This window comes from Papio anubis, chromosome 15 (assembly GCF_008728515.1).
Source record: "Papio anubis isolate 15944 chromosome 15, Panubis1.0, whole genome shotgun sequence".
NCBI classification, from domain to species: Eukaryota; Metazoa; Chordata; class Mammalia; order Primates; family Cercopithecidae; genus Papio; species Papio anubis.
In genome coordinates, this window is record NC_044990.1 from 19,879,725 (window position 1) to 19,892,416 (window position 12,692).

Here is a 12,692-nt window from a genome sequence, read left to right on the forward strand (position 1 = left end):
AGTAGAGACGGGGTTTCACTGTGTTAGCCAGGATGGTCTCAATCTCCTGACCTCGTGATCCGCCCACCTCGACCTCCCAAAGTGCTGGGATTACAGGCTTGAGCCACCGCGCCCGGCCTGAACGGCTTTTCTTAATTCTTGCTTAGGGGGAGAGAGTTAAGGGCATGAGCTGTATGTTAATATTTGAATACTTAGTTTTCTGCAGTGAGCTAAGTGATTTTTATCACGCCCTTCATGTTTGGCCAAAAGGTACAGGGAAACTAACTTCATCTGTTGATGTTGTGTGGCATATTTTTGTGTTTTGAGACTGAAAAATCAACCCAAGGGGGAGCTTCATGGTGATGGATTAGTTCTGTTTCTTATGGTAGTGGTTACATGAATCTACAAATGATAAATCACATAGAACTATACACACATTGTACCAATGTCAGTTTCTTGGTTTTGATACTGTATTGTAGTTACATAGGCTATAACCTTTGGGGGAAACTGAGGGAAGGATATACACCTTTGCTACTTCCTCTGTATCTATAACCCCAAAGAAAAAGTTAAAAAAAATTCAACCCAAGATTATTTAGTTGTTTCTATATAGTGTTCTGCAATATACTGTTTTTTCAAAAGCAAATATTACAATCAGCTGTGGCTGCAGTATCCCACTTGTTTTTAATGTAGCCATATTCTGTCTATCACCATTAGTTTGTTATGGAGTGATTAACAAGCCAGGTTTGCTTGAGGCTGAGTGGGTTCCCAAGACACAATGCTTTCAGTGGAAAAACTGAGAGAACCTCTGGCAAACTAGGATAAGTTGGTCACCCAATTTATGGAAGACATTAACTGGAGAGAGGCAGCCTATGGGCTGTTACTGATAAAGAGGTGGCTTAAATATTTGTGGTTACATACGGCCCCCTCCAAGACTTGACTTAAAATCTGTATTAATGCTGCTAGGAATATCTTTTGAAGTTTGTCATCTGCCTTTTTCAGATGTTTCTCAACCTAAAAGAATGTCCTGTAATCTCTTAGATGTTTTCATCTGATTATGTGTTCCAGGACTTTAGCGCCGCCTTTTTTCTTTAGTTAACTGTATTGAATTTTTAAAATATTCTTGTGCTAGTTATAACTTGATTTACATTAAGAGAAACCACTAACAACTTTATGAAATATGTAATCCTTTGATTTTAAAAAAAAGTTCATGTTAATATTTATGATTTCATTTTATTGGTGGGAAAGATGCAGTTTTCAAATATAACATCATTAAAGCGTGGCTTTTTAGTCATAAACTAATGTGAAATGTTCACTTTTTCTGTTTCTTGCCCTCCATACTGTGTATTTTTATTCTTGTTATAATTTTTCTCTTAAAGTCTCAGGTACTTAATGTAATTCTGTATATAGTGTGTTTCTAATTACCAAGATAATTATCAGATGATTATGGATAATTACTAATGTGTCCTCTGCACAGTGACTTAACTATCCCCAGGACAGAGGGAACATGAACTAGTAGGAAAGCTTGATCTATATTGGTGTATTAAATCACTCATTTTTCTATATGATTTTGGAAAAACTAAAGTATAAAAAAAGAAGTCACAGATGGAAATGCATGCAGGGGAAATAGTACAAGTGTAAGATTGTTTTGTTGGGGGAGGGGCAGGGGGTTAGTATTCACCTTTCATGGAAGGGATTAGTTCTTAACCTCTTTTGGCCATGGATCCATTGGAAATTGGATGAAAGCTTTTGAGCTCTCTCCTTAGGAAGAAGTTTTTATACTTGTTTATATATAGATTCCAGTTTCAGAACTTCTGCTAAAATGGAATGTAGGTAGTTAATGGGAGCTTATTGAGTAAGAGAAAACCATCAAGTTCTATATTTATGTAACAGTTTACTGTTGAAAATGAACTTTAAAATACATTATTTGATCCTTTTAACAACCTTAAGAAATTGGCTGTATGGATTTCCTTATTCTTAACTTAGATTACATAATTAAGGGTCTAGGAAATTAAATGGCTAATTCAAGATCTCATCCCTAATAAGAAGCTTATCTCTTGAGTGGGCAAATACTGTGCTTATTAAATGTCTGCTATGTATTAGGCCCTGTGGCAGGCAGTGGGTAAGGATTGCCCTTGAAAAGCGTAGAGTTGAGTAGATTTGTAAATATTTAGTGTGAACCTACACATATTTAGTCTTCATTTAGAGCTCTGTTTAACTGTGCCATGCTGGTGTTTAGGGAATATGGAGGAAGAGTATTTCATTAAAACGAAAATATTACTATATACTAATTTTCAGGTTAAAAAAATAACCTGATCTTTTGACTTATGTAGAAGTTGAGTATCATCGTAAAACATGATTTGTAGGGAATGGGCATGGTTTGTAGGAAGAGAAAGTTCAAGTTGAATGCAAAAAAAAATTCATATCCTTTATAGTGTTAAACATTGGAGAGGGCAGCTAAGTGAAAATTGTGACTGTTTAAATTGTTTTTTGGGCTTTTTACAATTTTTTTTTCACAAGGTAGACATTATTGACATAAATGTAAAGGTTAATTTTGTGATTTTTGTTTTTAAGCATTTTTTTGAGATAACCGATGACCAATTCGACTTCCATACATACTGCATGAGAAAGATGACCCTTCGTGCCTATGTTGACCTTTTGAGATTAGAAGATATACTCAGAAGACATGCCTTTTATTTCAAGGCTGCTAGATCAGCGATTGAAATATACTTGAAATTGTATGATAATCCCTTAACCAATGAAAGCAAACAACAAGAAATAAACTCAGGTAACTGAATAGGAACTTAAAAGATTTTAAAAGGACACTAAATTTCAGAATGCCATTAGCATACACAACACATAGAAAAATATTAATATATTGTCTTTGGAGTTGAAGACAAACATTAGATAAGTCATATGCCAAAAAACAAAAATGTTGCGGAGAGAGTTGAAAAAAGTGGGATGATATTTTGCAGCTGATGCTTCTAAATTAGTTTAATGGAATAACTTAGAATTCTTTTTGTTTTTATCATCTGAAAGACCAATTTAGGAACTGGGTGTGGTGGTTCACACCTGTTATCACAGCACTTTGGGAGGCCAAGGCAGGCAGATCATTTGACGCCAGGAGTTCAAGACCAGTCTGGGCAACATAGCATTACCCCTGTCACTACAACAATTTTAAAAAGACAAGTTTAGGAAACATAGATATGTCTGTGAACTAGTTTTTTTCTTTCTTTTTTAAAAAATTGTAACTGAAAATAGCTTTGAGCTCTTTCGGGAAAAATATATAATCTTAAAATTTCTAGTACCTACTTTATTAAAAATAAGAATATCAGAATATCTGTACAGTGTTTTCACTAGAATGTTAATATCTAGGAATATTTGAGAAATAGTTAGCATGAAATGTGCCTAGATAACTATCTCAAATATTCCTAGGTATTCATTTCTAATATATAGTGTTTAGAGATCACAGGTGTTTTTATGTATTCTCACTTATTCTTGAAAGACTTGATACTGAAAAGGATAAAGTGATTTGCCTGGAATCATGTATTGTGTAGGAGGCAGAAGTGGGCTACAATTGGTCAATTTTAGTTAATGCAACATTTACTGGCTATCCTTTGTGTGCCCAACTTTGTGCTAGTCACTGGGGATACACTTTCTAAAAACTTTTATATGGGTTGCCTCTGCGTCCCTCCTTGCCCAGCCAAAAAACAGAAAAAAAAGTATACAACTGGCCCTCCATTTTTGTGGGTTCCACATGGGTGGATTCAATCAACCACAAATCAAAAATATGTTTTTTAAAATTGCATCTCCACTGAACATGTCCAGACTTTTTTCTTGTCATTATTAATATTTCCTGAACAATGAAGTATAACAACTGTTTACATAGCATTTACATTATTTTAGGCATACCTATAGACCATAATATAATTTATGAAAAAGTGAAATCATTATATGCAACTTAAAGCAAAAGGAAGGTGAAAGATTTAAAAGCTGATCTAATTTAAAGTATACAGGAGGATGTGCATAGGTTGTATGCAAACACTGTGTCATTTTATATCACAGGCTTGTGTATCAGTGGATGTTTTGGGGTGGGGGGGTTGGGGGTCCTGAACCAATCGCCCACTGATACCAAGGGACAACCATACTAACAGTATGTATTACAGAAGAATACGAGGAAAATGCAAACATTGACTCAGAATTTTTGTTCGTTTGGATATTTATAGAAAACCTGTCAGCCAAAGAATTGAAGAAAATGCTTAGCAAGCAGAGAAGAGCCCAGAAAAAGGCTAAGCTAGAAGAAGAAAGAAAGCATGCAGAAAGAGAACGTCAACAGAAAAATCAAAAGAAAAAAAGAGATGAAGAAGAAGAAGAAGCCAGTGGCCTTAAGGAAGAACTTATACCTGAAAAATTAGAAAGGGTGAGATGGGTTTTACTGTCTTTGTTATTTGGTAAAATTTATTTTATTTGGTTCTCTTCTGACAGTTAACATGATTTATTGAAATCTGTAAGAAGCCATTTGAAATATTTCAAGGTTTTAACAATAGCTGTCAATTATCTTTGAGTGACAATGTACAAATTTTGGCTAATGCAGGTTGTACATAGAATTGTAATTGTAGTAGGCAAAGTAATGGCCCTGCAAAGGTGTCTGTGTTCTGATCCCCCCAACCTGTGAATATGTAACCTTACATGGCAGGGGAGAATTAAGGTGGGGGATGGAATTTATGGTTGTAATGAATTGACCTCAAGATAGAGAGGGTAGCCTGGATTGTCCATGTGGTCCTAATATCATCAAAAGGGGCCTTAAAAGTTGAGGATGCTAGCAGCAGAGGTCAGAATGATGCAGTGTCAGGAGGACTCAACCTGCTGTTGCTGGCTTTGAAGATGGAAGGAGGGTGCCACAAGCTTAAGGAATGTGGGCAGTCTAGAGAAGCTAAAAAAGGCATTGAACGGATTCCCCTTTCGAGTCTCCAAAGAGAATGCAGTCCTGCTGACACCTTGATTGTAAGCCCAGTGAGACCCATGTTGGAATTTTAACCTATAAGAACTATAACATAGTAAGTTGTTTTAAGTCACTAAATATTTGGTAATTTGTTACAGCAGCAGTACAATTGTCCATTACATATGGAATCATTTTACCTTATATGTCTTATTAGAAATGTTTTAGCTACAAAGAGATAGTACCTCCAGGATTTTCTCAAGTGTTAATAGTAGTTTTGAGATCAGATTTAAGGAAGTGTTTAGTTTTTTGGTTTATTCACTGTAAGTCTAATACAGTTGACCTTTGAACAACATAGGTTTGAACTTCGAGGGTCCAGCAAAGGACGGTTTGATAACTTTAGACAGATGTTTGGCTTAAAAAATGTCCAGATAACATAACAATCAACTTCTCACCAAGAGCCAGCAGGGAAGTTTCAGATGCTATTGAGAAAATCCTTGAGGAGAAGGAGTATCTGCCTGAACAGATTTTTAATGTAGACAAAAAGTGCTCTATAACAGGGAAAAATAAAAGCCACAAAGGACATCTATTAGTAAGGAAAATAAGCGAACACCAGGATTTAAGGCAGGAAGGGATAAGCTAACTCTACCATTTTGTGCAAATGCAGTTGGGATTATGACCATGACTGGCCTTATCTATAAAGCTACTAACCCCTGAGCCTTGAAGGGAAAAGATAATAGCTGTCAGTCTTTTGGTTTTACAACAAGAAGGCCTGGACAGTGAGAACCCTTTTTCTGGATTGGTTCCATTAATGCTTTTTGTCTCTGAAGTGAGGAAGTACCTTGCCAGTAAGGGACTGCCTTTTAAAGTTCTTTTGATAACTGGACAGAACCCCTGGCCATTCAGAACCTCATGAGTTCAACTCCAAAAGTGTATAAGTGGCCTACCTGACCCCAAACATGTCTCTAATTCCGCCTCTAGATTAGATTGGGGGGTCATAAGGACCTTTAAGACTCATTACGTCTGGTACTCTATGGAAAGGATTTTCAACGCTATGGAGGAGAACGCTAGTAGAACATTATGAAAGTCTGGAAGGATTACATCATTGAGGATGCCGTCATTGTTAACAGATAAAGCATTGAAAGCCATCAAACCTGAAACAATAAGTCCCTGCTGGTGTCCAGATGTTGTATACAACTTCACAGGATTTATGACAGAACCAATCAAGGAAATCATAAAAGAGATTGTGGATATGGCAAACAAAAAAAGTGGAGATGGCGGTAAAGGGCTTCAAGATTAGGAAACCTGGAGAAATTCAAGAGCTAATAAATGCCACAACAGAGAAGTTAATAGAAGGCAACTTGATGGAGATGAGTGCTTCCAAACCATTGCCAGATGATGAGGAAGAAGACATAGAAGCAGTAGTGCCGGAAAACAGATGGACATTAGACATTCTGGCAGAAGAGTTCCGATTATTCAAGACTATTTTTGACTTTTATGACATGGACCCTTCTATGATACAGGCATTGAAACCAAAGCAAACAGTGGAAAGATTGGTACATCTTTGTACATTTGGTACATTGACACACATCTGTTAGCATTTGAAACATTTTTAAATAAATAAAAAAGCAAAAAAGAAATTATAGTGTACTTCCATAAAGTTAGATGGAATGTGCCTGCCTCTTCTGCTTCCCTTTCTACCTCCTACATCCCCGCCATCCTTGAGGTAGCAAAACCAGCCCCTCCTCTTCAGCCTACCCAACATGAAGATAAGGATAATGATCCACTTCCACTTAATGAGTAGCAAATATATTTTCTCTTCCTTATGACTTTCTTAATAACATTTTATTTTCTATATCTTACTTTATTGTAAGAATACAGTATATATTATAACATATACAATATGTGTTAATCAGCTGTTCATGTTATTGGTAAGGCTTCCAGTCAACAATAGGCTATTAGTAGTGAAGTTGGGAGAGTCAGAAGTTACACACAGATTTTCAACTGCATGGGGGTCAGCTCCCCTAATGCTCTCGTTGTTCATGGGTCAACTATATTATAAGCATTTTAAATTTTATTAACGTCTCTTTACTATTTGATGCCATTTTATTTGTCTCCTTACTTTAGATATGTATAGTATATAAGGGACTGTCAGTACATGATGTACCATCTCTTTAAGTCTGTGGAATAACTTTATGTATTTTTTTGTTTTAGTAAAATTATCTTGATTTTGTGGCCAGAAAAAAAGCTATTTCTGTTTTGAAAAGTATTGATTGTATACTTTGAATTTATTTACAGATGATTTTTAAATGTTTTCTTGTTTTTTAGTTTTATAAAGAAAGCCATCTAAATTACTTTAGACATATGTTAATATAAAATTTTAGGGGAAATTTGACTTGTGCTGATGTTTTTTAAGTAATTTTCCTTTCTGTTTCAAAATAGGTAGAAAATCCATTAGAGGAAGCCGTTAAGTTCCTTATACCTCTTAAGAACCTTGTTGCTGATAACATTGACACTCATCTGTTAGCATTTGAAATATATTTTAGAAAAGGTAATAAATAGTTTGAATTCAGTTTTTAATCTTTAATTATATTTGTGACCATATTCAGTGTAATCTTTGTCAGTTAGTTCTATTTTTGTTTCTTAGATTTCCATTTCAGCCTTCTACAAAGGCTCTTTTCCTTGGCTACTCAAAACTTAAGTGGGTAATAAATTAGAATAGTACTATCAAATCCAGTGTAAGAATAGTTTGAACAATCATACAAATTGTCTACCTGAAGCAATTTTTTATGATTTTTCAAGCTTTTCTTTAGAAAGCCATAGTTGACTTTGATAGCCAGAGTCAACTTTAAATTTTGCTTAAGAGTGTTATAAAAAAGGTAGCATTTTGTTATTGGACTTAAGTGAGACTAAAATAAAGTGAGGAAAATAACATGTAAGTATTAATGCTATTACTTTTGTATTTTTTCTGACACAGGCAAGTTTCTGTTAATGCTGCAGTCTGTCAAACGAGCTTTTGCCATTAACAGTAATAACCCGTGGTTACATGAATGTTTAATTAGATTTTCTAAATCTGGTAAGTATAAAAAAGGCCCATATTTACATTTGTGATTTATATCATTTCTAAGGGGAGGCAATTGTTAAATCACTGTTGATCTGATAAATATTTGATAACCCTCTCTTTGTGAAGTAAAAAGCCCTGATTTGTATTTTCATGATACACATACTCTGATCATGGCCCGAGCTGTCAATGGGATGCTACTGAGAGAAGCAAATATAAGTTGTTTTACATTAAGCTGGTGGACATTAAAGAGATTTGCAATAACATAAAGCAAAATAAATAATTTACATAGTTAAATGAACATGTGTCTATAAAATAGACATGTTACCAGGAGATGGTAGAAATGAGTGCATTTGCTAGGATGTATTTATATTCCAAAGGAACAATAATTCTATGTAAAATCAAGTTTAATAATAAAGGGTTTTTGTTGTTGTTGTTTTTGAGACAGTGGAGTGCAATGGCATGATCTTGGCTCACTGCAACCTCCACCTCCTGGGTTCAAGCGATTCTGCTGACTCAGCCTCTTGAGTAGCTGGGACTACAGGCGTGTACCACCATGCCTGGCTAATTTTTTTATTGTTAGTAGAGATGAGGTTTCACCATGTTGGCCAGGCAGGTCTCAAACTCCTGACGTCAAGTGATTCACCCACCTCAGCCTCCCAAAGTGCTGGGATTACAGGTGTGAGCCACCGTGCCCGGCCATAAAGGGTTTTCAATAGGTTTTTTTTCTTTCCCTGAAGGACAGATCAAAAACAAAAAATCCAAATGTTTTTGTTTTTATAGTGTCTAATCATAGTAATCTTCCAGACATTGTGAGCCAAGTTCTATCTCAAGAAATGCAGAAAATATTTGTCAACAAGGATTTGGAAAGTTTTAATGAGGATTTTCTGAAACATAATGCTACCTCTCTTCAGCATCTACTTTCAGGTTTGTATGTAGCCCCCAGGGTTAAAATGCCTATGGAAAAAGCGAACAAAGAGAAAGTTTTGACACCCCCAAAATTTAAAGCAAATGAACAGTACTTACTGTGTGTAAGTATGGGGAGAGAAACGTGGACAAATTTAATGTTATGTTCAATAATAGGGGAAACAGTGATGGATTCATAGGATGTAATATCAGATTTAAAGTGATGTTTATTTAAAGGGTTTGTAATAATGGGCAAATACTTTTATAATACATGTGCAGGATTGAACATACAATGTAATCTCAACTGTACATGGGAAAAAGGCTGAAAGGAAATGTCTACGAAAGCTTTAATGTTGATTTGGGGTGTGTGGTTATGAATGATTTCTTTTTTCTTTTCTTTTTTTTTTTTTTTGAAATGGAGCCTCACTCTGTCACCCAAGCTGGAGTATATTTTTTCTTCTAATTTGTAGGAGAAATATAAACTGTGTTTTATTTTTTAAAATTTTACTTTGTTTTTGAATATGCAAACATTTTCCTGTTTTCCCCACCCCCACTCTCCTCCTCTGTGACAGTAATTCCTTAGATGTTTTATTTTAGAATATCTTTTTTCATAGTTTTGGCTAAAATACTGATTGATACCACAGGGCAGTCCATATTTACATTTTGAATTTTATTTCTAAGGGAAGGAAGTTGTTAAATCACTGTTCATCTGATAGATGTTTAATAACCATCTTTTTGTGAAGGGAAAAGCTCTGATTTGTAGTGTATTTTCATGATATAAATACTCTGATCATGGCCTAAGCTATCAATGGGATGCTACTAAATAGGAGGTAGGAAAGAAATGTCACACTTGGCTCTCATGAGCTGGTAGGAGCCAGCTCCAGCTTACCACTGTTTAAACACTTAAAACCATATTTTAAGTCACTGGCCACTTGATATCACATAAAATGTAAAGTATAGGTGTTTAATTCATTTTGAAATGCCTTGGTATTTCAGGTGCTAAAATGATGTATTTTCTGGACAAGTCAAGGCAAGAGAAAGCAATTACTATAGCCACTAGACTGGATGAAACTATAAAAGATAAAAATGTAAAGGTAAGATTTTTTCATTGGCTGATTTATGCTTACACTGTGGTCTAACAATACGTGTCTTTACAGCATAATTCTTAAGCCTTCAGAGTTATACCTGGATGTTCAGAGTTATGCCTGGATGTGTAACCTTAGGCAAGTTATGTCTCTTAGCTCTATCAGTTATGAGATGTGTAACTTTAGGCAAGTTATGTCTCTTAGCTTCTTTTTCCTCATTTTTAAGATGAGGGTGAAAATACTACTGCTCTCACAGAATCCATGTAAGAGTTAACTGAAATAATAAAATGTGAAGTGCTTATTACGCCTGGCACGTTGTTAAGTACTCAGTAAATGTGAGCTATTGTTAGTAAAGGACACTTTGATTTTTAGTGATCACAGTTTTAAAAGGTTCTGTTTTTCAGTTATTGGAATTTTACTGCCTTTTTCAGGGTTGATTTTTTAATGTGCCTTTTTTGAGGTGATCGCTTGCTGTGTAGATTGCAAGGCATTATTTTAGACTGGGGCAGCTTTTCTCAATTTGATTAACACATTGCATCTTTTGATTAAAGTGGTTATTAATTGCGAGCTTATTATTTTTAAATAATTTGTGTTTTCCCTTTGTTTCACTAGACATTAATAAAGGTTTCTGAAGCACTGCTTGATGGCAGCTTTGGGAACTGTAGTTCCCAATATGAAGAATATAGGATGGCCTGTCATAACCTGCTTCCTTTTACATCTGCCTTCTTGCCTGCTGTGAATGAAGTTGACAATCCTAATGTGGCACTGAACCATACAGCTAATTATGATGTCTTGGCAAATGAAATTTGAAATCTCCTAGAAAGTAGACTCCTATAGACTCAAAGCTGAATTGAGATCAGGGTTTCTTTTCCAGGGTGCATTTTAATACATGTATGAAATGAAATATTTGGTTAGGATTTTTAAATGGCATATTCTGTAAGCTTATTTTATTCTTTACCTGACCTGCCAATTTACACAACCATCTGTTAAAATTACCTGTTTGTTCTTACACAGTTTTGTGGTAGCTGTCGCTTCTATATGATAATTTCTTACTAAGCTAAGTTGTATACAACCCCACTGTATTATTTTCTTTAGATTCTGATTTCAGGATCTGTGCTTTGATTCCTCATCTGTTTGTTTTATTGTTTATTTGCTTGCTTTTTAATTAAAGTGCATCAGTTTTAAAGTGTTAACTATATGTTAAAAACAATATGGAGGCTGGGCATAGTGGCTCACACCTGTAATCCCAGCACTTTGGGAGGCCCAGATCGGCGGATCACCTGAGGTCAGAAGATCGAGATCAGCCTGGCCAACATGGTGAAACCCCTTCTCTGCTGAAACCACAAAAATTTAGCCAGACGTGGTGGCACGCACCTGTAATCCCAGCTACTCAGGAGCTGAGGCGGGAGAATCTCTTGAACCCGGGAGGTGGAGGTTGCAGTGAGCCGAGATCACGCCACTGCACTCCAGCATGGGCAACAGAGCAAGACTCCATCTCATAAAAAAGGAATTCTTCTTGGCAGATACTGAAGTTTATTTTAAAATTTAATTTGCCCTTTTTTTCATTGTAATATTTCGTGGTTTACTATTTCCTTTGTAGTATTCATGAAAATTGTATTTTCTGGTTGAATAGGGGTACTCTAGTTTTATGTAGATGATTTCAGAATGTGAAGGCTGTTTTGCCTGTCAGTCATGGAAATTCACTGGTAAAATTGTTGCATCTCTCTCCCAGTCTTAAAAGCCCACAGGCAAGAATTAATGCTTTCTTAACTAAGTTACTTCAGTGTTAACAAGTAGCTTATACTGAGGTATGCTTCAGGGGAGCATTATAGGGCAGAAAACAAATTAAAATGAAACGTTCTTATAGCCATGCATTGACCATTAAATGCATTTTTATATCTCAGCAGAATGAGATTTGAAACTCATTAGTTTAACTATTAAAACATAGTGTTGTTAAACAGTATTTTTGGGGGGGACGGGTGAATAGCTTTTTGTTCTATCTTGTACAGAAAACAGTAATGGAATCACTTATGTTCAGAACCTTGTAAATATGTCTGTAATATTAATGCTTCCCTTTATTAAGACAAATATACATTCAAAAAGGGAGATTTTATTTAGACACACGCTTTCTTTCACCCTAATCTATTTAGATTCATACTTATTGCGACAGGAAAAACTCACTGTAAAATAATGCCAACGTAGATAATGCTATAATAAATTATTTTGTACACAGTTGCTTATTTATGTTTATGTTTGTGTTTTGTTACTGCTTCACACTACCAATATTTTCTGCAAAATATTCTTCGAGGAAGTAAAAACTTAATCACCTTAATCTTTTCAAGTTTTATAAAAAATGTAATTCTCAGTAACCACCTACCCAGTATATTTTTGTGCTGCAGTAGCTTGTCATTTAGTATTTTAATAATTTTGTAACTACAGATGATCATTGGCTTAGGATGGTGTAAGATTTTTCAACTCTACCATGGTGTGAAAGTGATATGCTTCAGTAGAAACGGTACTTCGAGTTTTGAATTTTGGTCTTTTCCTGGGCTGGTGATATACAATACAGTACTTTTACATAAGATACTCAGTATTTTATTATAAAATAGGCTTTGTGTTAGATGATTTTGTCCAATTGTAGGCTAATGTAAGTGTTCTAAGCACATTTAAGGTAGGCGAGGTTAAGCTATGATGTTTAGCAGGTTAGGTATATTAAATGCATTTT

General features: G+C 35.2%; 1 protein-coding gene across 6 annotated transcripts in view; it reads left to right on the forward strand.

Moving 5' to 3' along the window:
• NAA16 (N(alpha)-acetyltransferase 16, NatA auxiliary subunit) overlaps positions 1–12,207 on the forward strand; it is a 66,251-nt gene extending 54,044 nt beyond the window's left edge. For 3 of the 6 annotated variants that reach the window (XM_003913809.2, XM_021929563.1, XM_021929564.2), the window contains 7 exons: positions 2,551–2,764; positions 4,203–4,396; positions 7,358–7,466; positions 7,893–7,991; positions 8,760–8,903; positions 9,879–9,976; positions 10,580–12,207. In XM_003913809.2, the coding sequence (XP_003913858.1) occupies positions 2,551–2,764; positions 4,203–4,396; positions 7,358–7,466; positions 7,893–7,991; positions 8,760–8,903; positions 9,879–9,976; positions 10,580–10,777 (1,056 nt within the window). In that variant the 3' untranslated portion in view covers positions 10,778–12,207. Of the gene's footprint in view, positions 1–2,550; positions 2,765–4,202; positions 4,397–7,357; positions 7,467–7,892; positions 7,992–8,759; positions 8,904–9,878; positions 9,977–10,579 lie in introns of those variants that run through there. The other 3 variants (XR_639701.2, XR_639702.2, XR_002518324.1) reach the window with 2 other exon arrangements.
• The last annotated feature ends 485 nt before the right edge of the window (positions 12,208–12,692 follow it).